Genomic DNA, 27825 nt, shown 5'->3' with positions numbered 1-27825 from the left:
CGCTTTGTCCTTCGTTATCACTACGGAGAGGTGGAGTGCCGAAAGGAATGACAAAAATTAGGTTGTGAGCCTTCTTTTATTGAAACGATGAGTTTAGGGGAAAAAAAAAACCATTAGTTTGAGAGGTTTTAACATATCACAACTACACATTTAATCTAACTATCTTTCTTAAATTGGAAACTCCCCAATTATTTTTAATGGGAGATGATCCATTCCCAATTTTGTGACTACTTTTTCATGAAATTTGGGAATTTTTCTAACTAGAGGAAAAATTTGAAAAAAAGAATATAGGATAAAGTTTGACATTGTGAACTTTTGAGAGAGAAAAGTGCAACTAATCTTTTTATTTATTTTATTAAAAAAGTATAAATACACCATTTTGTCCCTGAAAGTGTAATTCACTGACACTAAAAGATGAAAAATATTTTTTTGTCCCTTAATGTGTAAAAATGCTTACATATTAGTCTTGTCGTTAGTTTGGTATCTAATGTCTAACATCTCAAATGAGGCCTCAAATGTTATGAGAAAAAATTGTCATGAAAATATCGATGAACTATTTTGTCATTTTTGGAAAAGTGGTGTATGTTTTCCTTCATGTTGTCACTCTCTCACTAGCGATAATATTTTGTTTAATTTTCAGTTGATTCTACTATTTTTTTTAGTTTCTTTCGATGTGAATGACATCAACCGCTGTATTTTCTATGGGTTGTGAAAATCGGATGAAAAGGAGATCATCGCATGGTGGTGTCGTGGTCGTCCTCGGCGATGACATGGTTGTCTGCTGCAATGTCATTTCGTTTGTGTAGAGCCAGGTGAGGAAGGTATCCATCATTTCACGATGGCTTCATGATCATCCAAGGTGATGGCAAGGTTGTTCGTAGCAACAACGTGTTGTTTGCGATAGCATTGTGTTGTCTATGGAAACTAGAGAGTCAAGTGATGAAGGTGAAGTGGTGGTAAACGACAAGGGTATGATTGGATTTGTGTTATAAACAAGAGGTAAACATGGTAAAAGAGGGGGAAAGAAAGATAAAATAATAATAAGAAAAAGAAAAATATTCGACGAGGGTCTTGGGAGAGAAAAAATGTGCAAAAGATATAAAGGAGGAGGGTGGGAACCAGCAATTGGGAGGGGAGTTCAAAGTCTAAAAAGAAGAGGAGCGAGTTTATCTAATTCTTTTCACAATTTCCAAAAATGGAAAAATAGTCCATCAACACTTTCTTGATAGATTGGTTCCGCTAAGTTAGCTGCCAAAATTGACAATATTTTTTCATGATATTTGAATCCTCACTTGCCACATGAGAATAGATGTTAGACATCATAAATCAAACTAATGACATGATTAATATGTTGTCATTTTTTTACGCATTTGAGGACAACAAAATATTTTTCCATCTTTTAAGGACTCATATGTCATCAAATTACACTTTCAAGAATGAAATTGGATATTTAAATTTAAAAAATTGATTTAAAATTAAAATGTTTAATGTCACTTTTGGTTCATTAAGTTTTATTTGTTTCGTATTTATACATAGTTTTAAAAGTTATATTTTGATATTTATATTTTTAAATATATCGTTTTTGTTATTTCTTTAATTTTATGTTTGAAAGTTAGTCTTCCCTTAACATTAAAATTTTGAAAATCAAAGCCCGCAGAAAATTGAAAACTAGGAAAAGAAAAAAATAGATGAATCCGATGTATGTAGTCTATGTTAGATGGGTGAGGTGAGTCAACCGTATTTCAATATATGGATTGTTTTTAAAATTATGATATAAAAAAATCATGATAATATTAAAATAAGTAAGAATAACTTCTATTTTCACAAAAATTAATTGTATAATAATCAATTTTATTTAAAATCAATTATTTTCTTAAAGTTTAAATCAATTTTCTACTCAACACCTACGAAATAAGGTGAATGACTGTCTGTAATAAAAAACTCTCATCGTATCCTAACCCTGTAACTTAAGCAAGAGAGGGAAGAAGGAATAGAATAGAACATGCGCTAAGCAAACATGGATCTTCTGTGCAACGCTTATTCGAATGCCTCAGACCACGAAGATGAAGAAGAAGAACCACCAAAACGACAGAGAGTATCACTCTCTTCCCCTAACCCGCTAAAACGACACCTTCCTTTGTCTTCTCATCCTTCGTTCAACCACCAAACGCAAGCTCCCATGCCCGGAAGATACATTTCCAAACGACAGCGCGCATTGATGGCCCCACCCCTGCCCCTCTTCCTGACCCGTTCCTGTTCCGTCTCCATTCACGCTATCTGGTACCCATTTCTTCTTTTTTTTCTCCTTTTTCCTTTGTGTAATCCAAATTGAACTTTTTTTTTCTTTTTGTTCAATTTTGTAATCATTGAAACTTTTACGGTGGAAATTCAAATCACATTCAAATTTTGTGAAATTTACAGGGTTCCATTTTGATTTTTTTTTTTTAGTTTTTATTTTTAGGTCTGTTTGTTAAAAGGCGTTCAATTTTGGAATTATGATTATAGATTAGAGTTGTCAGTCCCAAATAGCGGCGCGGAGTGTCCGACTCTATACATGCTATAGGGGATAGTGGATAGTGGGATGACGATATTTTGAACCTTAAACCCTTACCTTAGATTTATACCAGTGTTATCAATGGTGGATGGTGGTGGCAGAAGGCCAAAATTCTGCCATAAAAACATGCCATTGTGGTAGCGGTCTCCCTTCACAAATTACCTATGGTGGTTAGCAAAAAAGTGAAATGGTAGTGGGTAGGCTACAACAGTGACAAAATTGCTGGAAACTAGCCGGAAAAAAAGATGACTCTGTGTAAACCAGTGAGAAATGAGTCTGGATGCCAGAAATTGGCTGGAAAAAAAAAAAAAAAAAAGAACTGTGCTGTGCGATGGCGAGTGGTGCTGGAAACTAGCAGAGGAGTGTGGAAAAGAGCTCTGCAGAGGCAAGGGCTTGCACTTACAGGTGCGCATGAATGAATGTAATGGGAACTGAAAACATGAACTTAAAAATCTGTCCAATTTTCTGATGTTGCCAAATGTTGGCTTTTATCCATTTTCTGCAATCCACAATTGATAACACTGGTCACATTAAACTTATTAAATAATGTGACAGGCTGACAGCAAATTGAAAGTCTAAAACTTTCCTATACTAACAATGCATAAAAAATAAAAGAAAAATCTCTTGGTTTTATATTAGCTTTAGGAATGATATTGATGCTACCTTTATTTGTTGTGTTGCTGCATTTTATGTGATCAACTTCATCTTTTATTTTTTTTGCTGCTATCTTCTGTTGCTGGGATACATATTGAAGTATGTGATTCACTATACAATGTTATATCAAGACTATAATGACGCTATTATAGTCTTGATATAGTGGAGCAATAGACAATAGTGTAGTGGAACGGCATAGGATGCTATGGGATTGAAAAAGTGGTCATGGAATGCCAAAAAGGTTATTTTTTTCATGTGCTATAATGACGCTATTATGATATAGACCTCAAAAAACTATTGGTACTGCTGAAATGACACTGTTGAGGGTTTTCTTGGCTAAAATTGTCATGTCACCCCATTTTCTGATGCAACTTTTGCTTCATAAACATAGTAGGATTTGAAATCCTTCTTTCTCTCTGTTTTGACCTTTGTTCCTTCACTTTACAGGACTATTTTTTTCCCCAAGTTTCACTCTTTCTTCTTCCTTTTTAGACTTCCCAGTTCAAGTTCTGCTAATTTTTATCTTATTTTTTGTGTTCTTTTTCTACTAATTTTACCATCATCTTTCATATTTTTACTGCATTAGTTTATTCTTATTGTTCCTAGATTGATGGTGATTGTGTGCATAAAATCTAACTTATTATTTATCATAAATTTCTTTAATTTTGGATTTTTTTTTTGTTTTTTACTATTTATATATGTAGTATTAATTATTTACTTCATATTATAATATTTAAAATAGCGGCCATCTCACTATACCGCTTTTAATGCTGATTGCTATGCATTGCTATTTGTGATTTTTAACTATGACTATAGTTTGTTTAAAACAATTTAAGATATTGATGTAATAACATATAACATATCTATCATTATATTTGTATATATGGTAAATCTTATAGATTGTATAATTTATAATCATTCCCAATATTGCAATTAAAAATTTTATGATAGTGCTTTCATCATTTTCCCCCTCTTGAATTTTCTTGTCTCCTCTTGAAATCCCCTCCTCCTCTCTCAACCATACAACCAGAGATAAAAAAGTATGAGAACGAAGAAAAGGCCCAATGGCATATATAGACATTTTTTGTGTGTGTGGACCAAGGTATCCCTCAGTCGAAAGTCAAGGACTAATCCCCTAAGGTATTGAGATCCATTTAGGGGGTTGACCTCTCCCAACAGATGTTTTTTCATACTCAGTGGCCAGGGATCGAACCCATGACCATATGCTTAAGGGCTATGTGATTTAGAGGGGTAGAGAAGAGGGGAGGGAGAATAATCTGATATGCCTTTTTGGATATATCATAATCCAAAGTAATATGATGGATTGGTTATGTTATAACATCATAGAGGGGTAGAGAAGAGGGAGGGAGAATAGTCTGATATGCCTTTTTGGATATATCAGTCCAAAGTAATATGAGGAATTGATGTTATAACATCATATGTCCATTGGAGGTAATAATGCCACAAGTATCTATTGAAAGGATGAAGAAAACGAGACATAATCTGTCAAACATCATATGTCCATTGGAGGTAAACATATGGTTGTGGCATGGATAATTAAGCGAGTAAGGGAATGAAAATGATCTTTTCTTTAGGAGATAAGCAAAACTTGGAGTCTTAGATACTCATTTTTTCATAATTGTATCCTTATTCTTCTATATAAATCCCACCCAGATTCTCTTTTCCTGACATTTTTTGGTGGTATTTAGGAGAATTTAATTTCTTTGGCATGACTAGAGTAATTATTGCATGAGCATAGTGTCTATGGGTGCAACTAATCAAAAGTTCAAAATGTATTAAAATAATAATAAGCTCTAGTGAGATCCATGCTCAAGTTATGTTAAATTGTTAATATTGTCTTGAGTTTTTAATTGATTGTCTATTGGCACTGTGCTCATGCAACAATCGCTTGGCATGGCTACTATCATAGTTCAAGGTCTACTTCTCAATTAAGGCCCTCCACTTCTATATCTATCTAGTGAGGAAGCTCAATAGAAAATAGCTGCTTAATTTTGAAGCATGCAGCAGATGAATTTTTGTGTTATAATCAGTCTCTGGCTGAGTGATGAGCTTGCATAAATTAAATTTCTTTATTTCCTCTGACACATACCTTTTCCTGTTGGTACTTTCTTCAGACATAGTTGTGCTGCATGTTTTAGTGATTCTATCTATTCCCTTGCTTCTATATTGATCTCTTCTTTTTTTGTCTTTGATAGAGACAACTACTCTGACCTTTTTCTTGTTTATAAACTTAGGGAGTATCTTGGATGCTGATATACACCATAATATTTTATCATTGTTGAAAAGTAAAGCAAAGGGTCATCAAAGCCCAAACTTGATATCTGAAAAGCTATCTGCGTCTCTATATGGGCATACAAAAGCTGTCAATGCTATACATTGGTCATCAACTCATGGTAAGTTCTTTTTGTTGACAAACTGTTGCCCTGGTTTGTGTGTGATATACTATAGTTTTTAAGGAGGAATAGTTGTCCTAAACTGTTTCTTAGTGATAAAGGTATTGTATTTGTGTTATATTTTAATTTTAATGTATAAAGCATTTGTTCACGGCTGGACTAAATTTAAAATCAAAGTATTGAAAAGTGTTGTGTGTCTACGTGTGTATGAGAGAGAGAGAGAGAGTGAGAGATATGCTTGTTGTATATACTAGTACTGGTATTTATTTGTTCATCAGAGTTAGCTTACAGCTCACCTCCTTGCATCTGCGGGGATGGATCATGCGGTTTGCATATGGAATGTATGGGGCAGAAATCAGAAGAAAGCATGTGTGCTAAACTTCCACAATGCAGCAGTCAAAGATGTGAAATGGTCTCAGCAAGGGCACTTCCTACTTTCTTGTGGGTATGATTGCACGTCAAGGTTAATTGATGTTGAAAAGGGATTGGAGACTCGGGTTTTCAGAGAAGATCAAATTGTTGGAGTTATAAAGTTCCATCCAGACAATTCAAATCCTACGAAGCACGGACACCCCATCCCCTTGTCGTGTCCGGGTGTCCGACACGTGTCCGTGTCCGTGTCCAACACGACACCGACACTGACAAGTAAATCAGCATCCCATTAAGAGGTGAGGTGTCCACGTGTCCGTGTCCGTGTCAGTGTTGGTGCTTCATAGTTCAAATCTCTTCCTTTCCGGAGGGTCAAAGGGCCGGTTCAAACTTTGGGATGCCAGAACTGGCAAAGTAGTGCACAATTATAATTGAAATTTAGGTCCAATTCTGGATGTTGAGTTCACAATGAATGGGAAGCAATTCATCTCTTCTAGTGATGTATCTCAAAGTAACGCCAACAAGAACGCTATTATTGTTTGGGATGTGTCAAGAGAGATACCATTGTCTAATCAGGTGAGATAATTCTATATATTGTCTTTCATTTTTCTGTTTTAACTGTTATCCATTTTTTCTGCAAAATTGCTGTGAAGTTTGCTTATTGTTAGTTTAAGCAGCAATGCTGAGGTTGATTACAACTCTTGAAACAATAAGTCATTCTAGAGGGAATAGAATAATGCAGATAGTCTAGTAAAAGTTATAGATACCATTTCTATTTTCTTAGACCAGCCGGTAAATGGACTGATTCATGGTTTAGTGTTTCAACTATGGCCAAATTATTGTCAAACTGGAATTAATTTTTAACGTATGTATATTATTATGCTGTTTTTAACACATAATAATATTATTTTGTATTGACATTAAACATGAAATTTTAATATTTTAAGCTACCATATTTTTTAAGCTATAGGATTAAAAACATACTGCCTTTTTTCCTGGTTTGATACTTTCAAGTTTCAAGATCCAAAACATACTGCCTTAAGTTGTTTTAAATAGGGTGGATGAATGAACTGACATAGCAAACTTACTGCAAATGCAATATTAATGTCCAATTGTCCATGCCACCCTAGGGATGTTACCCATGCTTAGACTTCAGCAATGACTTAGCGTAGCGAGCCTAATAATAAGATTACACTAAAGACATAATATTTGTTTAAGGTTAAGTTAATTTGTTGGTTTCTGGATTATTTATGGATTTTAAATAAATTCCTATACTTTAAAGTCTGTAATTAGATTTAGATCCCTAAACTAGTAAATTGTTTTTAATTGGATCCTTGGCAACATTTCCGTTAGGCTTCGTTTAAGTACTGTATAGGAACCTAATTGAAAATATCAAATTATTCAGGGACCAGGTTGCTAGTTTACTTATTTAATTTGTTCTTGAACTAAATATATATTTTTTTTAAATTAGGTCAATGTAACAAATATTTAACAAGAACTTGGAAAATTATTTAAAGATGCAATCCCTAGATTTATACTTTCTACTGAGTTCTAAAATAGTAAAATACGCCTTCTCCAAACAAAAACATGCCAATAACTAAATTTCCCAAGCTTTTGAGTTAGGGAGTTGGGTTCTAAGAGTCCAAATAAAGAATTTCAAGGAGTGGGTAGAACCGCCTACTCCTTAGAGAAAATTGTTGAGGAGAAAATAAGTGACTCTAAATTTTCTCCAGAATCTCAAAAAGAATGGCTGAGTAAGGAAAATAGAGTACAAAATGGAGGAAAATGTGAAAGGTATAGAAACGAACAGGGTGTGGCAAGGAAGAAACTTGAGAACGTTGGGGTGGGGGTGCCTGCGTTTTTTAATTTTTTTTCCCAATAAAATGGTTCATTTCAATCCGATTGTTCTCTGTATTTGTGTTTCTGTTGCTAAATCAATCAAATTTGTACTTTAAGTACAATTCTAAATATATAGAAAAACTGTGTTAGAGAAACTGTAGCAACTGAGTCAGTTAAGTTGTAACAGAATTAGAGCAGAACAGTGGACCTGCTAACTGAACTGTTAACTTGATCTGTTGGTTAACAAGTGTTAGCATATAGATGAAAATGCACATGATGCACACTCTTTCTTTCAACAACTCACAGTATACTAGTTAAAGTTAAACTATGCTAACTGTGTAACAGCTACAGTGTACAGATACAATCATTTTCTTGCCATGGACTAGTTGGCAGTTGAACCGATCAGGCAAGCTAGTCTTGTTTAGTTTAAAAAACAATGGTTCTATTTATGGTGAAGGGAGTTTGATGAAGACAATAGTATTCATTCATTATAGTAGCAGCCAGTCAAATACAATAGTCCTGAACTGGATGCTTCGACCTCTACCTGATTCACTGGCCTCCTCACAATCCTCCTATCCCCAGAATTGTTGTTGGGATCAAAGGACATATCTTCAATGATCTTGGTTGCTTCAGTAGGTGGCTTCAGCATAAGATTTCCCCCACAAGCAGCATCGAGGCTTGTACTATTATGAAAGGACAATCCTCCATAGAATATTTGCACAATCCTCTGTGGGCTGAAACCTTAACGTGGACAACTCCGGAGAAACTCTTGAAACCTCTCCCACGCTTCAGCCAAACTCTCCTGCTCCTGCACTAAATTCCCAATATCCCTCTGTATTTGATCAGTTTTAACTACAGAGAAATATTTCTCAAGGAATTTATTAACGCAGTCCTCCCAAGTCGTGATCTTGTGTTCAGGTAAAGCACAAAGTCAATCCCAGGCTTTCCCATTCAGTGAGAATGGAAAAGCATCCAATCTCACATACTCTGTGGGCACGCTTTGCACATTGATGGTGCCAGTCAACCTCAGGTACGTGGGGTCTTCAGAGTCTGCCTCATGGAACTGATTGCTTTCTATAATCTGCAAGAAGCCATGTCTCAGCTCAAAATTGACTTCTGCCCCCAGAGTTGGCAACAATATGTTATTAGCTATCTCCACTTGAGGAGTGAGATAGTCTAACAAGGTCTGCTCTACCTGCTCATTAACAACAGTCTCACCCCCCATTGCCTCTGTTTCCAGCCATGTTTCTTCTCCTCTGCTTAGCTCTATTCCTGCGAGCAACTTTCTCGATCTTAGGTTCGTGTAGAAGCACTGGTCACTGAGATCGAGTGAGCATGAAACTGTTAAACACAGGAAGGAGAAAGGATTAAACACAACAGGCAACAAGTATAGAGATAAGAAATTAAAATAATAAAATTCAACAATTTTCTTTTTTGAACTTAAATACTGAACAAATAAAACAGAAAAATAAAAATAAGCAAAAATTATACACAAAAAACTGTTTGGTTTTCACAAAAGAAATTATCCAACAACTATACAACTAGTCCCTGGTGATGGCACCTGAAACTTTAAGCGTAAAATATGTTCGCTAAGGGCAAGTGTACTCTGCATGCAGTAATAATGGGATAATTTATCATATAAAGAGACCTAGGACTATCATTCCAATCATGCTTTTGATTTCCCTCACTTTTTGTAATTGAAAACTCATCTAAAATCAATTATTGAAAATCTCAAAAATAATTAACAGGTCCTGGTGAAACACTGAACCCTCTTTCTCTTAATTCAAATCCTAGTTGGTCAGTTTGGGTTCAAATTACGAGAAAGTATAAGTTTGTGGAGATTAATTCACAAATTACTAATTCAGAAATCCCTAAAATATGTTTGGTCGGTCATATTTCACAGGACCCAATTATTCTACAGTTCATACGAAGTAGGCCACAAATGCACAAACGATTAAAATATAGAGTGGTCAATTCTAAATGAAATAAAGCACAATAGAATGAAACAATTGATTGAACAAAGACAAATTTAAATTAATCAAATTGGAGTTCATTTGCGGATTACATCATAGTCTTAGAAAATAGGGGGTTTAGTTGGCCATAGGCATAGACAAGCATACACAGAACCTCAAATACATTAGAAAGAGTAGAGAAATTACACATTAGAGGCACCGTAATCCTTCTCACGTGCTCCCTCAATCCAACAAATCTCCCAACTATGCCTAACTCACTCACAGTGTTCTAATTTCGTGCACAAAGCAAAAGATAATTCAAACCCTCACCCAATTCCCTTTCAATAAAACAAATGTAGCTGGCACAGGCAATAGCACGGCTGTTCTCATTGAGTGGTCACTTTAAATTCTAACTTTGGGGGGGGGGGGGGGGGGGGGGGGCAGCACAGCCGTACCTATACAGAGAACAGCCATTCTCGGAATTGGTGACACTGTTGCCTTTTTTGCGAAAAGCTCAGAACGGCCTTTCTGCTATAGCTTTAGGTGTTCTAAAATGAGCACAAACGGTCGATCTCCTCATCGGAGCACTCTTTTTTACCCTTTTTAAGCCTCTTTTCTCAGATTTTCCACATTTTCCAGTCCCTGTCCTGGCTGAATCAAACTTAACAAAATTACATGAGTTTCGCCCATAAAATCACATGAATCAAATTAAAAGCAAGGCAAAAACTCTTGCAAAAGAACATGCAAACACCGGTTTATTGTGTGTGTGTGTGTGTCTGTATATGCCTTGGCTTCCACCAATTTCTGTTATGCCATTTGCCATATGTATATGATGGATTTTGGGCTCTCTGCCATTAACAACAGTACACTGCTTTAGGGTTTATTTGAGATTACCGGCTTCTAGATTCTCCCTCTTCTTACTCGCCACTTCTGTACTTTTCCACACTGCTGTTTATGTTGCCATTGCCTACATATCAGATTAAATTACGTATCTACAATTTATTCATTTACACATGTCAGATTAAATTTCATTATCTACATTTTACTCATTTACACTTGTCACTCAAGGTATGCTGACTTTTGGTTAAACATTTAGATTGATGGTTGTTAAATGTTAGGTAATAATATTAATGCAGCAAAGAAGCATGATTTGCACTGATAACACTGAACAAGCAGTTCAGAAGATCAACTTTTCAATTTTTTCTCTTCCAAAGACTTTCCATGATCTTAAAGTTGTGATAAAACTCAAGCCACGTGCACTACGTATTACAATCTGGAATTTCTATGATGCATGCAACCTATTGTTCTTAATGCTTATATGCATTTTGGAGTATGCAATTCTTCTCTAAATATCAATTTGACCATATGTACGTGTAAACTTTGTTATACTTTGTGAATTCAGATTTTAATTAGCTTATTATACTCCTGAATCAGGTTTATGTGGAAGCTTATACGTGTCCTTGTGTGAGGTGCCACCCATTTGATTCAATTTTTGTTGCCCAATCAAATGGGAATTATGATGCAATCTTTACTACCACCCCACCTTACAGACTCAACAAATATAAGCGATATGAGGGACATGTGGTCTCTGGGTTTCCAATCAAATGCAATTTCAGCTTGGATGGGAAAAAACTTGCTTCTGGCTCTTCAGATGGTTCTATCTACCTTTATGATTATCAGTCATCCAAAGTCGTGAAGAAAATCAAGGCCCATGACCAGGCATGCATAGATGTTGCCTTCCACCCTGTTATACCTAATGTTATTGCTTCATGCTCATGGGATGGAAGTATTTTGGTATTTGAGTAGTCAGTCTTTAATTTTCTCACAGGGCAAGCATTCGGTTACTACTAGAAAATGACTTGCTAGGAGAGTGGAAAACTCTAGCCTTCTCTTAGTCTAGGCAGCTGTTTCTAGTTTGTTAGATACTGTGTGAATAATGAAACCTTCTCCCACAAGTCAATGCTTGCTTAAATGTGTACCCTTTTACTGTTGTACTGTGGATTTAATGTTTGTTCACTTATATTACAACTATAGTGAATCATGGTGTGAATTGTTTAAAAAGCAGTTTAAAGTATTTACCAGAAGTGAGAAATCTTGGTAACTATGATTAATGATGTGACAGATCTTTTCTGAACTGTGTAGAAAGTTACTAACAATGAATGAAAATTTAAAATGCTTCTCCATTATTGACCCTTAATTTCCCCAGTGAAGAACTGTTTTGGATAATTCAGGCAATGATCTTACAATGTGTAAAGCTGCACAGAGATTTGTGTTGGCCATTAGCATCTAAATTGGCTAAAGAGTCAACCTGCTTTCACCACTATGGAATAAAAAGCAGCGAAATGAAAATAGGCTCCATGACTATCGAGATTCTCAAAGACCTAATAACTTTCCAAAAGATTGCTATATGGTCAAAGGATGTCATCATAGAATGTAGTTTTGTCCCAACAAACATCAGCCTGCAAGTTGCATGTTTCTATCTCGAATATTCAGGGGTCTCAGACCAAAATTTGATCACTTTGAAAAGTTTTAAACTATCGTTGTCACACTAACATAGTGAATTATCCTTTTCAGCCTTACAAGAAACATTGTGATATGCCCTCCATGGAAGATTTTGACAAGCCTGCTGTGAAACTGGAAATTACACTTATTTGCATGTCCTTCACACTCTTAATGCTGGGCAGGGCTTACTTTATTCTCATGTGCATTTGTGAAATAAAAACTAAAACAAAAACGTGGCATGAGGCAGTGGTGCAGCTCACGAGTTACAAGAAATGTCTAGATGCTTGTAACCATTACCTACCATCATGGAAGGAAACCCTAAATGTGACTTAATCCAAGAGGGGATTTGTGGGGGCAAACTCTGCTGTTCTTATGTTCAGCCACATCTTCCCACAAGGAAAGAGAGATGGAAGGGGGGCCTAACAGGGTCTAAACAAGACATTATAATTATGTAACTCCCTTTCCCCTCTTCATGGGGGTCAAATTCAATTGTAGAGGGACAAGACACACCACTCTTTATTTCTCTTTTTAGATGCATTTGCAAATGGGACCAGCTTCCCCAACCGCCCCCCCCCCCCCCCAATTTTCCATTTTCCACACAAAGAAATTTCAATTCTGGAAATTGGAAAACATTTTTGTTATATGATATATCTGAACATCACACAGCACTATCTAAAGAAAAACCAAGCACCTCTTTCAAAATTTGATGGTCCACAAGTACCTCTCTCTTAAAACTGTTTATATTGGAAAAATTTGGGCAATGTAATCTCAAATCCCATTTAAAGCAAGGAAACACACACCCCTTAGGCCTCATGCAGCCTACTATCCTATGAACATAATTTATTTTCAACGTCTATATGAATATGTTCCCCACCTTACATGGTCTTAAGCACTCTCTCTCTTTATTATCCCAATATTTATCTCTTTGTTAAGCCCCACCAGTCTTTCCCCCAAAAAACAAACTCGAAAGGCAAAAAGGGGCACAAGAAAGATGGAACTTAGAATGAGGAAAGCATGCCCCTACTACTACTCCACAGTCCCATATGACTGCAATCATCATCTAAAAGAGAGATACTTTTATAGCGTACTTGAGGTCAAGAGGGCATTCGCGTTTTAAAGGTCCCACAAGCTAACCTATGGGGCGACACGAAACGATGGGCTGAAAGGTTTTTAAGCTAAGCCAGTTGAAGAAGCTCTAGTAGGATTTGACATGAACTTGCTTCATGGTTTCTTAATCACTTTAGTACTACATGATATTGCATTTAATTGGGGCATGGGGGAGCGAAAAAAAATGACAATTATTACTAAGTAAAGTTTGTGCTTTGCAATAAACATCGTTGCTTTGGAATCACAAAACCACCTAACCATTCTCACTAAATACTACTAGCTAGTCCTTACTACTCTGCTAATCACATTGTCTCTTTTCTTTTGATTCATCTTGTCATCTATATGCTTTCCAACTTTCGGATTAATGTTTATCCTCTGCTACATGCTAGACCATAATCAAAATGTTTGAGCGTTGCTCACAGTGTTATCACTAGCCTTCCAATCCTGGCCCTGAAAAGTAGCCGACAAACTCATTTTATTGGTTCTGCCATGTGATTTGTGGCCTCAACCAAGTCACCCATTTGGTTGGTCCTTCTTTATTAGTAAGGGCCAAAGAATTTAGAAAAACACAGAAAAAAAAAAGCCAATCATGATTTTATTAAATGCACCTTGCTCTCAATTTCCCAAATTTGGAAGGATGCCTAATAAGGTGGTGTTTGTTTTTCTCATAAGGCTACGTGGCCACTACTACTCATTAATCAACCCCCTTGCATTTATGTTTTATAAATTATCTCTATAACAATGTCCCTATGACATGGAGTAATATGCCTCAACACCTGGCATGAGTCATTATAATCTAAGCTCCCGGGTATGAAAATCTTGGAGGGATTATGTTTGATTGTTGCCATTGGTTGACACTAAGTTCTAGAAAGCTGAGTCCAGCTAGAAGATAAAGTAGATCAATTAGATTCTGTCTGATCTATCCTTTCTTATAATAATTATTTTTCTATATTTTATTTCACCTTTAACAGAGGTTGTTCTCACTTTCACTGATCGTGTTTGAATACTAGTGAATTGTGATGCAACTTGCATGAACTTCAATTTCTGGTTTAACTGATCAATGTTTTCAGTTGGCTACATTAACTTCTCTATCTTTATTCTTTGTTTATGTCAAATAAAGATTAATTATTTTGTTTTAAATTAATCAGTGCATAAAGTTTCGCAGATATTTAGGCTGTAACATCCTCTTCTTTTGTCATATTTCCTTTGTTTTTGTTTTAAGCAAGACGCCATCCTGTACTGTTTTGTATTCATTGTAAACCTATTTTGGCTTCAAGCCTATTACTTTATTCAATTTCATAGACTAAATACAACTTTCCCTTTTCTTCTCTTTTTCTTATTTGTTTTCCTTAGGATGTATAAACTGAATTAGGTCTTGTCAATGCTGTCATAGCTTATACACTGTGTCCTTGTCAATGATTAGAGAAAGAAAAACAGAAAAATGAAGGAATCCCTTCTTTGAACTTCTGTCATTTTTAATATACATTAGTGTTTTCTTGTCATGTCAGTCATTTGAGTGTGATAATACGTGTATGTCATTACTTCCAAAAAAAAAACTTGTATGTAGTGTAGATAAATAACAGGAGTCAAAAGTAAGAAAGTGAAAGGGTGTGCAATGTGATTTAAATCATTTTCTTTTAGAAAGAAAGCATGACTTTGTGAAGTGATGTGTGTGCATTAGAAATATACATAAGATTATTCCTGCTTCCTATAATATTGTTCAATATATCTGGATTCTTCTAGTAGCATATGGATTAATTAACCTGCATAGGCATTCATTCATGAACGCAATCCTTATTCTGGTGGCATTTGACCGACATGACTTCAACAGCGAGTGGTGGGTGTGAAGGCCTCTCTATTAACCTCCATGATCATTGATCACTAGCCATGAATCATGAATGAAACTAAAACGTTATTGTTTCTCTATTACAAGTGCAAACAATACATGAAAGTGAAAGCATCATGGTATGAGACAGCAAAAAGTAAAAGCATAGCATAGGGTGTGGAAAATATAACGTATTTTAAAGTACAAAAATTATTGGCAAACGGTTTTTATTCAAATGACTACATGTTATATCGATAAGGACTTTGATGATCACCTTCCCAATAATAATTTTGTGCATGAAGTCTCAACACACTAAAAGGATAAAGGGGTCCTTGAAGTTGAATTCTTTTTCTCAAGGAATGTAGAAGAATATTGCACTGGCAATTGTGTAAATGCATTCTGATTGACAAGTTCGTTGCTGAAATCAGAATTTGACAGCAAATTTTGCTTTTGTAGTGATGGTGTACTGCGTTATCTATTTGTTGCATGAAGTGGTGGACAAGGTATCATAATACTTATCAACCATTGTGCTAGGTGAACTTTGCCTTTATACAAATATTCCTTTATTTATTTTTCTTCTTTCCTTTTCATTCTTTTTTTAACTTTTGTCTTTAAGTTTTAGCTTATTTTCTTTGCCCCCCTTTTTTCTTTATTTTTTATATTTAATTTTCTTTTGAATTTGAAGCATGCAAGGACACGTCCTGGTGGAGGTACAAGCATTGTACTGACCCCTTTGCGTAGATATAAGTTATCACTTTCATCTCGCAGCATATTATGATGATCTTGTTGTCGGTCAAATGATGTTAGCTATATGTGTGTCGGTGAGAAAGGTTAAAAGGGAAAAGTGAAATGGAAAATGAACTAGAGTTCAAGTTATTTCATGTTCTTTGGTTATGAAGTCACCACATATTATCTTGCACCAACATTTAACATTTAAAATTCAATAAAATGTGGTGCTGATATTTGATTAAAAGGCACTTTAGTGGAATGTGGAGGATTATGTAGTACAAATTCTCATATACCTCAAACTTAAATAAGCTATAAACAAAAACCATCATTTCAATGCATTAAACTAATCACAATGAATGCATTATAACCTAACATTTGCACTATTATAAAGGTATGGCAAACCGTGTAAATCAAAAAGATGAAAAAAATTTAAGATTTGGGGTTTTGTGTTGATTTATAGCAGTGTTACTCTTTTGACTAATTCCTACATTGAGAGTCTCAAATCACCACGTTTGAGTACTGTTGAAGTCACTTAGAATATGGACAGCACAGTAGGACCACACTTTTGATTGATAAAGAGTTTATGGCATTAGTAATACAAGAACAATTAAGAACCCCTCAAAGTGATAGTTGCCTATATTTTTCCTGCGTTCAACATGTGTTTGTTTTTAAAAAAAAAAAAAACTAAAAAGAAAAAGAAATACCCATCATTCTGTTACTTTTTCATCTGAAGAAGATAAAAAGATTCACGCAATAATGCAACAAGGTGGGGATGCTGAACTAGTAGCAGTTCAAGGGTCTTTAAAACTATCATTGCATGAATTTGTAGCAGACCTGGGTAAAGCCTAAAGCAAAATATACCATTTCAAAAACCATGATCTTTTTTCTATCTCATAAAGTAATCAAATGTTACAAGATTCAAAGCGCTTTTGATGTCTTCAGAAAATAAATAAAATAAAATAAAATAAAATCACCTTTTTACCTTGACTATGTTATATATATATCCCAAGCAAAAAGGTGCCATGTGATCAACAAATACTTTAAAAATTTTACTTCCCTCTGGATCTCTAAGAGCCAATTAGCATAGAGTCAGAAAGGATGTACTTTACTTAATTATGCTAAATTTTATCCAAATTTTTAGGCAGTCCTAGCTTAACGACGGGGTGATGATGATTTTCCTTATGGATTCATTCAAATGTTCCTCCATGTTACTGCTGCCACTGACAATTTTCTCCCTTGTTACCCCCAAATGGAAGCATGATATTAGGGACCACATAATTGGTTTCATAAAGTTAATCATGCTTTAGGAAGATGTTTACATCTTTAATCATCAATTAGCATTACCAATGAACTATATGCTGGATTTTGGCTGTAACTATATTGTAAAACTCAATTTGTTCCCTATAGTCTTTTTAGTTCCTCGAGCCACTAGTATGAACGTTTTGACAAAACAATTACCCTGGTACTTAAATTATTACTTGATCTAGGACATAATGTTACTTCTATAAAAGGTTTTTGTACATAATTTCATGCATCAGGTATGTGACCTTTTATGCTTACACAAAATCAGAGGATACACGCAGTAAAGTAGGATAATGTTTTTCTACTAAATTGCATCAATCATGTCATCAAAGTATATCTTAGTGATTAAACAAATGCTACAATTTCTGTCCCCCCATTGGTGCTCCAAATTAAATTAATATATTTGCTGCATCTCACACCAAAGACTTGTATGAAAATTAGTAAAACTTGACCAAAAATGTACAAACATAAATTAATACGTACACAAGAATATTATATCCCCTTTCTTAAGTTACTTGAGAGATGTGACTTATTCCTTGTAACTTAGTACCTAGTTACTTGTATACTGAACTCAATTCATACTTTAGTAACTCTCATTCTTGCCACTCTTATTGAAGTTGCCCTGGTTTCAATATAAAAGGACACTGCATAGATGCCGTATTATTATGTCCAATAGGATAGTTTGTTGTTAGCAACACAATTATATGTCCTATCTTATTGTGCATTGGCATTGTGCTTTGTACTTTGTCATTTAAACATCCTACACGCAATCACTGTCAATTTGGACATTATAGATCCATGTTTACTAGTAATGGTTTTTACGTAATCAAAAGTCTGATCTCTTTCAATTGACTAACAATCTTATTCTCATTAGTGCTCACTGTTAATGATTATCTCATTAGATACATACGCCATTAATTGTCCTGTTTTTGCTTTTGGCTACTCCCATTTGAATACCAAGAAAAGGGGTTATGACCTTTTGTAACACAAGAAGACGAACCCCTTTTGCTGAAGATACAAATGATTCTTGCTAGAACTTTCAAGATCCTATCTAGAATCATTACGTGCCAACTTATCCCCTTAAAATAATATTTAAATATATCACTTCTTGGAAAGACTATATTAATTGACACCTAAAATATCCTTTAACTAAGAGTTAGAAGCTAATCTCTTGAGATATGAAATCCAATTAAAAAATTAATCTTTTTCAATAGATATTTTTTATACATACAATCTTGAATTAAAACTCTTATGTTATCTGTTAATCATACCATGTTATGTTATTGGAAAGGCTACATTTTAATTATTAGATTAAGATATGCTTATAATTTCAAAGTCACTTTCTTAATTTCCTCTCACCCCAAATCCTTTTCCCTCACTCCATCCCATTATTTTTTGACTTCAAGCCTAGATAGTAACCCCTGCCTAGTGCCTAGTAAGGAAATTCCGGCGAGAGAGGGGTACGGTCCAAAGATTGACATATAAAACTGATATTTTGACCAGAAAAAAAGGGGAACAAAATAAATTAATGGTTCTTCTCCCCCTTTTGCAGATGAAACATCCAATTATGCAATGGTTGTGTATACAATATAGATAACAAGCAAAGGTAATAGTGGCAAATTGGGTAATGGGAGACACCCACACAGTGGAGAGGAGCAGGCCAATTAGGGGCATTATAAAAATATCACCATATTTCCATTCACATAATTTAATTCCAATCTATATATTAGATTTCAGCATTTTTCTCGAGATGTTAAATGGATCACAATAAAAATTGGATAATTTCTTTCTTTATATATAACTATAAATATCTAATGTGAAAAGTCAACGGTCAAAGATTTGCATTACTGTCTCTGTCTCCCACACATACACATAGGCATTAGAGACACACTAATAACTCACATTCTGTCACTCACAGATGACATTCCCCAAAACCCTCACAACGCCACCAAGCACAATGCGTCCCACTTGGCTGCGGGCCTACCTGCTACCTTGGTGCACCTGCCTTACTGTAGTCCATTAATTAAAACACCTGACCACTAAAGAAAATCATCCCAGGTAATTAATTCACATAAAATTATTTTAGCTTAATTAATAATTTTGTATTTAATTTTTAAGTATGTAATAGTGTTAAATATTTTTAAAAAAACTTTATTGTCCATAGTATTTTTATTTTAATCAAACATAATTATCTCCGGCAGAGGATATCAATAGTTTAGAAAAAAATTATTAAAAAAAGTTTCAATCTTGAAAAATATGAAATTAAGTTAGATTTATTTGGTTCACTTATGCTTAATTATTTTCTTTGTTTATTAAGTATATTATTGATATATTTTTTGTAAATTTGTTAATTTAATATTTAATTAAAATAATTTATGCTGAATTAAAGATAAGATAAAAGTAAGAAAATGAAGTGAATAAAAGAACAATTGTATACAAAAGTTATGCAATGATTTTTTTAAGAAAATTATTTGTAATTAAGTATATCTCTTTCGTTATATTAAATTTACATTTTGTATTATTAAACATATGTGGGGGGATTATTTAATTAAATATTAATATAAAAAATAGATGAGATTATTTAGTTATTAAACATGGGATTATTCATTAACTTTTGGAACTTAAACTTGACTTAATTATATAATTGAGTCTAAAATTAAATTTAAACATTTTTATTTATAAAAAATCAATAAGTTTAATAAAATATTTATATAAAAATAGGTGAGTTTATTTACACAATTAACGTTAACATTATTAAAAAAATGAGTTGTTATAACGATACACTCAACTTGATAATTTCTCTTCCATCTCATTCTCACCTCATTATTTTTTGTCTCTCTCATTTTCATTACATTATTTGTCCAATCTATTAATTTCTCTCTTTTCTTTTATTTTTTTCCTGTCTATCTTTCTTTTTCTTCCTCCTATACATCCAAAAAATAGGGTGTTTAACATTTTTCTTTAAACAATAGTCCTTGCACAGCATCGTGTATAAGGTAGGAAATAATGTCCTTTTAATAATTTTTATATGTGTACATATTTAGATATTTCACTTGTTATGCTGCGTGAAATCTAAATATTGTCTGATGCTCTGATCTCTTTTTTTTTTTCCTTTTTTTATAGTCTCTTTTTTAACCTTTATATATTTTACTTGCTTGCTCGAGGGATCAACTAACATTATAATTATCCTTATTTCATATAACATTTATTTTATGACTACTTTCTTTTTTTCTTACAAAAAGTTAACTGAATGACTCCTTCCATTAAGTAGCGTTTGGACCCACCTAAATTTTCATTATTTTTTAATAATATATGACATTTTTCTAATATGGTTGCAAGGATTATAGCCATCTGATCATATTACCGGTCGGGGATTTGACCTCTGACTTTTGAAGGTCATAGGGTGTGAGACACGTGCAGTGATGAGTGCTTTGAGCAAATATGAAAGATATCGGGAGTTGAAATTCTTATTCAATTATTTCTAATAGAAATTTTCTATTCATCATTCTTCAATTTATTATTATCATTATAATAGTAATATATACAGTATATAAAATAATAAAGCATATGCATTTGGAATGAAATTTGAGAATTCGAATGTATAATCCCGGGAATTTGGACACTGCGACAAGTTGGAAAAAAATGAAAGACCTTCGGCTTGTACTTTTCTCAATTTATTTTTTGACTGATTTTCGTTTTATTTTATTTTTTCATCAGTAAATGATAATTATTAATTTATTATTTTTTATTAGTAAGAGAAATTTAAACTCAATGACTTATTCTTTTTTCCTACAATCGAGAAGTGAATCTTATAATTTCTCATTTTAAATTATATTTTGATATATGATATTAACTAATATATGACTAATATCATCATCTTTAATGATTGTTTTCTTATCTTTATTTATATACTTGATTTTCTTAATTATTTATTCATTTCAATTTAAAAATAATTTTATATTATAATTTCATTTATTTATTGTAAATCTAAAATATAATTAAATGATTATGAATTTTAATTAAAAATATATATTTTTTGGTATTTGTAACATTATTAATCTTCAATAAAAAAAACCTGACTAATTTTAGTGAGATCTTTATTTTCAATTATTTTTCTAATCTACCCGACTCGAACTCTAGATCTAATTTAAGAGAATCAAATCAATCCCACTTGAACTAATAATTGGTTGGTAATTGAAATATAAATCATACACATAATAATACTTACTTATTTGTTCTCTCAAGAAAAGAAATGCATTTATTTGTGGTTACAAAATTGATTTAGCGGTGAGTGAAAAAGGAGAAATAGAAAGATCATAGGTTCAAATCTTTTGCTAACAAAACTTAACAACTAATATTTTTTACCAAAAATAATAATACTTATTTATTATGAATTATATTTGTATTATAATATATACAAATAAATATTTATCTTATACAATACTCATATTTGTTTTGAGGAGTAATATAATACACATATTAAAACACTAATTCTTATAGATTTTAAATTGTACAACAAAAGAAGTAAGGTAAATATTATTTTTGTCTTTGAATTTGTTAGAAACTGACAATTAGGTCCTTAAAATTTTATTTAAATTTGGCAAAAGTGCCACAAATTAGTCCTACCATTAGTATTCTTCGTTAACTCAAACGGTTATGCTTATAAAGCACTTTTGGTGATGACGTGTCAGTTGTCACGTGTCATTTATATAGTTGTCACATGTTAAAAAATTACTTTTTCCATTTGGTCTCTAAACTTAACAATTAGTTATCATTTTATTCATGAACTTAATTATTTACTGACATTTCGGTCCATAAACTTAACATGTATTGTCATTTTGATTCCTGAAAGCACTTTTTAATTTTTAATTAAGTCTCATGTTGCATGAAATTATTAACATAAACATTATTATATTCTCTCACTTCTATTCTTTGTGCAATTTTGTCATTTAAATTATACTATAAATATGAAACTAATTTATAAGTGATTACATCACAATAATAAGTGTTAAATCTAAGACATTGCCAACAAGATTCTATAAGATTCTAAATTAGATATTATATTCAAATTAAGTTATTATCTTATATGTTATTAATATGTGTAGAATGTTTGATTAATTAATTAATTAATCTATTTTATGAAATAATGTTAATGATGAAAAGACAATTAAAAAAATCTTGACTCATTATAACAATTGAGTATAAGAGGACATGAAAAATAAAAGTATTAGAATCATTTTCTTACATACTCTTTTGCAGTTTTCACATTGTTGTTCAATGATTCAGTATTAGAAAACATAACCTATTATAAGTTAAAAATATGCGACCTACAAAATTAAACATAAAAATATAGTTCACCCATTATATTCTCAATGGAGAAAGTAATTGTCGCATGTTATATAAGAGTATGCAATATATAGAACCTACAAATTGAGTATAAAATATAATTCATTCGTTATATTAGTCATGTTGGAATATATAAAATAAAAAAATACAATAAAAGGTGAAAAACTAAAATATCTAATTGTCTTAAATTTTGGTCGAATAAAATGATTTATTTTATATTTCTTTGTTTTTAATTTTCTCCTTAATTAAATAAATATACTGACTTTTAAAAATAAATTATTTATTAGAATCTATATATTTACATAATACTAGGGATGTTCACGGGTATGAATCACCCGTGAATCCGAACTGACTCAAACGGATTCGAATAGTTTGGGTTGGATCATCTATGTATTTGGGTCAAAATCGAACCGATCAAAACCGTTGATATACAAGTTGAGTCACAGGTTTAGATTTATAGATCCGATCAGAATTGAATTAAACCGATCAAAATTTTTAGGATTGTTTGGTTTGGTTTTAAATATAGTTAATATTAAAACTCCAAGGATTGGAACTGCAAGTATTGAACTTCCTAAGGTATTACTTTCAGGTGCATTGTTTGAACTAAAGATATTATTACTTCTCAAAAGCCAAGTGAGTACAAGGTGATCCAATGATTCAACCTACCCAAGAGACAAAAAAAAAACTATATCATCAAAGAAGCTATATGCTTTCTCAGCTTCTTTGATCCCCAGCCTCTATACACTATGTTTTCTATAATCTCATCACTAACATCTTTGCTAGTATTCCTATAAGTATTATCTCCAAAAATCTTACTATTTATGTGGATCCATATGCCATAAATTGTCTCCGTGACTGAAAGTTTTAGCAAATAAGCTCTCCAACCTTTCTATTAGTCAAGTTCAGCAACCAGTCAAGTTCTAATGGCCACTCCTGAGGGACATGATCAATTCCTATCCAGTTTAGAACATTACTCCAAATATCAGTAGCAACTTTACAAGAAAAAAGAATATGGTTTTGAGTTTCCTCTACCTCCTTACACAAGCTGCAAATCTTATCAGTGATCATACCAAATCTGACCAACCTATCCTTGGTCCCCAATCTACCATGGCAAGCAAGCCATGTTGTGTGAATTGCTCTAGGTCTAGCACAGTTTTTCATCATCAGACCGCTCCAATGCACTCTATCAGCCTCCATCATTTTATCATAAGCCTTTTTCATTTTAAATCTTTCACTATTCAGCAACTCATCCCACACAGGCTGCAATGTGTGAATGTACTCTCTTTGACTTAACACATTCTTCAGCACCCAGGAAAAATTATTTGTAATCATCGTATTCATAATAGAGGAGTTTTTTATATAGTGAGCATGGATCCATTTCACCCATAGATTATCAGCCTTTTTACACAGGTTCCATAGACACTTGAGCATGGTAATATGATTCCAAACCTTCAGATTGAAAATATTCAGACCCCCTTGGTCTTTAGGTCTGCAAACAGAATTCCAGGCAATAGGGCTTTTTCTAGTAATTTCAGTGCTCCCTGACCAAACAAAACTTCTGCACATACTATCAATCTTTTTTATGACACTCATAGGGATAGGTAGACACTGCATCCAAAACTAAACGATAACAGTAATGGTGCAATTCACCATCTGAACTCTCCCTGCCATATTGAGCAGCTTTGAAGTCCAGTGTCGAATTCGAGTCGTAATCTTATCAATCAGCGGTAGGTAGTATTTTATATTGAGCTTTTTACTAGTTAGTGGTACCCCAAGATAACAAACTGGCAGCTGGCCCTCCTCATAAGAAGAAATCTGCTGGATTTTATTCTTGGTAGTACCATCTACCCCCCCCAAAATAAATCCTGCATTTGTTAGGATTAACCACAAGGCCTGTAGTGGCAGAGAACTTATTTATCACATGAAGCATCATTTCCACAGACATAACATCACCTCTACAGAACAAGAGTACATCATCTGCAAAAGTAAGATGAGTGATCCCCAATTTCTCACACTTAGCATGGTGATTAAAATTAGGGTCCAGCTGCAATTTAACCAACAGCCTGTTAAGGTATTCCATCATCACTACAAAAAGCAAGGGGGAAATAGGATCCCCTTGCCTAATGCCTCTTTTGGCCTACATCACATCAGAGAGATCACCATTGATATTGAAAATATCGGTAACAGTCTTCACCATGATCAAGAGCCAACTAATAAATCTGCTAGGAATACCTAACTCCCTAAGGACAGTCTCTAAAGAAAACCAGTCTATCATATCATATGCTTTTTGTAAATCAAGTTGGATCATTGTCCTAGGGGTACCTCCTTTTCTAGCATAACCATTTAATAGTTCATAAGCAAGCATTATATGGTTATGAATAACCTGACCTGGGATAAAAGCTGCCTGAGAGAGGCTAACCACACTAGGGAGCACCTTATTCAGTCTAGCAGTGAGAATCTTGGACAGGATTTTGTAGAAAGTTGTACAAACTGCAATTGGTCTGTACTCCTTAACAATACTTGCATTATCACTCTTTGGAACCAATGTCACCACAGTTTGATTAAAGGGCAAGAATAACTGATCTTGAGCAAAAAATTCCTGAGCAGCATTGACCACATCCTCTTTCACTATGTTCCAGCATGACTTAAAAAACTTAGAGCTATAGCCATCAACTCCAGGCGATTTTAAGTCACTAATTCCATTTAGAGCATCTTCAATCTCTTTAACAGTGACAGGTCTCACTAAATCCTCTCTTTGAACCATGGTGAGATGATCTCCTCTTCTTAAAGCATCAATATCAACATGTTGGAGGCTTCTACTATCATGACCCATGAGCTTCCCATAAAAAGCTAGCACTTCCTGAGTAATTTCCTTCTGAGTAGTGAGGATAGTGCCATCATCTTTGTGGATAACTTTAATTCTTTTAGCATTTTGTCTGGATTTCAGATATGCATGAAAGAATGCATTATTGTCATCTCCAGCCCGAATCCAGTCAATTTTGGATCTTTGCATCAACATTTTTTCCTCCATTTCATTCCAGTGGATCACTTCATCAGTCAACCTTTTCACCTCCTCAATTCTGGGGGCATCCATGATGTTATTTCTAAGGTCCTGTTGAGCCTGGTCCAACTTTTCTCTTGCTGCAAGTTTATTCTTTTGAATATCATTAGTAAATTTATTAAGTTTCAAGAGATGAGGTCTAAGCCTATGAAGTTTATACCACAGCCTCTGCATTGGAGTGCCTCTAGCAAGTTGGTTCCAGCTTCTTTCCACAATACTATAGAAACCCACTGCATCCACCCAGCAGTTGTTGAATCTGAACTAATTTCTTTTCTAACGTGAAGAGGCTCAGACAAATAAAGGATGCTATGATCAGATACATGGGGGGGGAGAATAGTCAGATTAGCATCACTATGAGTTTGGAACCAGTCTATGTTAGCCAATATTCTATCTATCCTAGAATAGATAGGATTGTTTGCCTGTTTATTAGTCCAGGTAAAAAATTCCCCAGAGCTGTCCATTTCACTCAAACCGGTTGCATCCATCATAGCTTGAAGATCTTCATATTCCGCCTCAGTAACCAGTTTACCTCCAACCCTGTCTTGACTTTTTAGCCACATTGTTATAATCTCCAACAGCACACCAAGGCCCCTGTTGCATATCATGAATTTCCTCCAAATCTTTCCAAAGCTTTTTCCTCTCATTAAGTTGGTTGTGGGCATATATTGTTGTCAACCAAAACTTAAAAGTGTCAGCCAAATCATAAACCCCACAGTGAATAAATTGACTAGTACTCCTAACATATCTAACATCTACCTTGTTATCATTCCATTCTATCCACAATCTACCATTTTCATGATGATTGTAATTATCCAGGTATCTACCCTTCAAGCAGAGTTTATCTCGAATTTTTTGAGCTTTTTCTTGTTTAACCCTAGTTTCAATCAAAACAACAATAGTAGGTTGAAGCTTAAGGAGATGGGAGCTTATCTCCCTTAGCTTGCCAGCTTTATTAAGCCCCCTTACATTCCAAGAGACTAACATGGGCCTCTGTCATAAGGGCCTTGTGGACCATTCAAAGCCCCTAAAGCCTCAAAGCCATTCAAACATTGTAATGTAGAGGATGATTCAGCAGCATCTTTACCTTTTCTTTTATCTCTAGATTTGTTAACAACTGTCCAACAACCACCGTCTTCAACATCAATGATATTGGGACCTTTGTCTCTAATTGGAGTCTTCACCAGAGTGCTATTCTTTTCTGCTTTCGGCTATTTATCAGGATCAACTTTCTTCGGCTTAGGCTTCCAAATCTTATGCTTAGTAGCTCCATCACATTGATGCCCAATTGTCTGGCACTTCTCACAGAATTTTGGCCTCCACTCGTATTCAATAGGTTGCTTTCTTTTTAAACCCTTATTATCTGTAATAGTAATTTCATCAAGCATCTTCTGGGTAATATCAACTTCCACCAATATTCTGGCATATGAAACTCTAAGCCTATGTGTAGTGCATTCATCTGTCACCAGAGGAATTCCAATGGCACTACCGATTTTGTTTAGGCTAGTTTCTCCCCATAGATGCAAAGGAAGTTTTGGCAATTCCACCCATATAGGGATGGTGCTCAACATGTCTTTCTTGAGATCAAAATCCGGCCTCCATTCCTGCAAAATCAAAGGCATATTCCTGATTGTATAAGGCCCTTTCATCAAAACAACATCCATATCCGCATGAGATTTGAAGCGAAGCATGAAATATCCATCATCGTGATAGTACATATCCGGCAAGGAGACAAAGTTCCAAGCCTTCTCCATGAAATTCTTCAGCATATGCATACTGATATCTCCACCTAAGACATACAAGATCAAAGTAGTTTCCCAAAATTTCAATTCTGGGGCAACATCCTCATCCTCAATTTTCACATCTATTTCACCATCTACCACCTTGGGAGCCACATACTGCATAACTCTACCCTTAGCTGGATTTCTATTTCCACTAATCATGTCAACCCAGAGTTTATGCCCAATTCCATCTTGGTCTTCGATTAGGGTTTCTTGAGCCATCGTTTCACTTCCATTAACAGGTCCTTGTTTACTATTAGCCAAATCACCATCTTCGTCTTCGTCATGGATTTCTGATTCCATTTCCGGTGGAGCCACCGGCGATGGAGGATTAACAGGTACCGGAGACACCGTTTTTGGTGGCCGCCCACGACTCCTCTTTGATCCCACCAT

The 27825-nt window shown here is 34.1% G+C and overlaps 2 protein-coding genes across 4 annotated transcripts; one reads left to right on the top strand and one right to left on the bottom strand.

The window, feature by feature from the left end:
• Window positions 1–1929: 1929 nt before the first annotated feature.
• On the top strand, window positions 1930–11916 carry LOC114378131 (WD repeat-containing protein 25-like). Of its 3 annotated transcripts, none has more exons than XM_028336678.1 (4): window positions 1930–2280; window positions 5464–5622; window positions 5975–6567; window positions 11217–11916. In XM_028336678.1, exons 3-4 carry the CDS (start codon window positions 6460–6462, stop codon window positions 11586–11588), a joined length of 480 nt encoding a protein of 159 aa, XP_028192479.1. In that variant the 5' UTR covers window positions 1930–2280; window positions 5464–5622; window positions 5975–6459; the 3' UTR covers window positions 11589–11916. The 3 variants fall into 3 exon arrangements, 2 of the variants coding, with proteins under 2 accessions (XP_028192479.1, XP_028192478.1); XM_028336677.1 differs by having other exon boundaries at window positions 5901–6567; XR_003659258.1 differs by lacking the exon at window positions 1930–2280 and adding an exon at window positions 2297–2959 and having other exon boundaries at window positions 5914–6567.
• A 14946-nt stretch (window positions 11917–26862) lies between these two features.
• LOC114378837 lies at window positions 26863–27825 on the bottom strand. Its single transcript, XM_028337439.1, has one exon. The coding sequence runs from the start codon at window positions 27823–27825 to the stop codon at window positions 26863–26865; it is 963 nt and encodes a 320-aa protein (XP_028193240.1).

The sequence above is a fragment of the Glycine soja genome, chromosome 12 (assembly GCF_004193775.1).
Source record: "Glycine soja cultivar W05 chromosome 12, ASM419377v2, whole genome shotgun sequence".
Classification (NCBI taxonomy): domain Eukaryota; kingdom Viridiplantae; phylum Streptophyta; class Magnoliopsida; order Fabales; family Fabaceae; genus Glycine; species Glycine soja.
Note: the sequence above shows the minus strand (reverse complement) of the source record. Positions and strands in the feature narration are given on the sequence as shown.

What these genes read in the sequence shown, in the direction of transcription:
- LOC114378131 (XM_028336678.1), top strand. Translation starts at nt 6,460, where the DNA reads ATGAATGGGAAGCAATTCATCTCTTCTAGTGATGTATCTCAAAGTAAC. An exon ending in AGATACCATTGTCTAATCAG is followed by an intron (nt 6,568 to 11,216) that starts GTGAGATAATTC and finishes CTCCTGAATCAG; the next exon opens with GTTTATGTGGAAGCTTATAC.
- LOC114378837 (XM_028337439.1), bottom strand. Translation starts at nt 27,825, where the DNA reads ATGGTGGGATCAAAGAGGAGTCGTGGGCGGCCACCAAAAACGGTGTCT.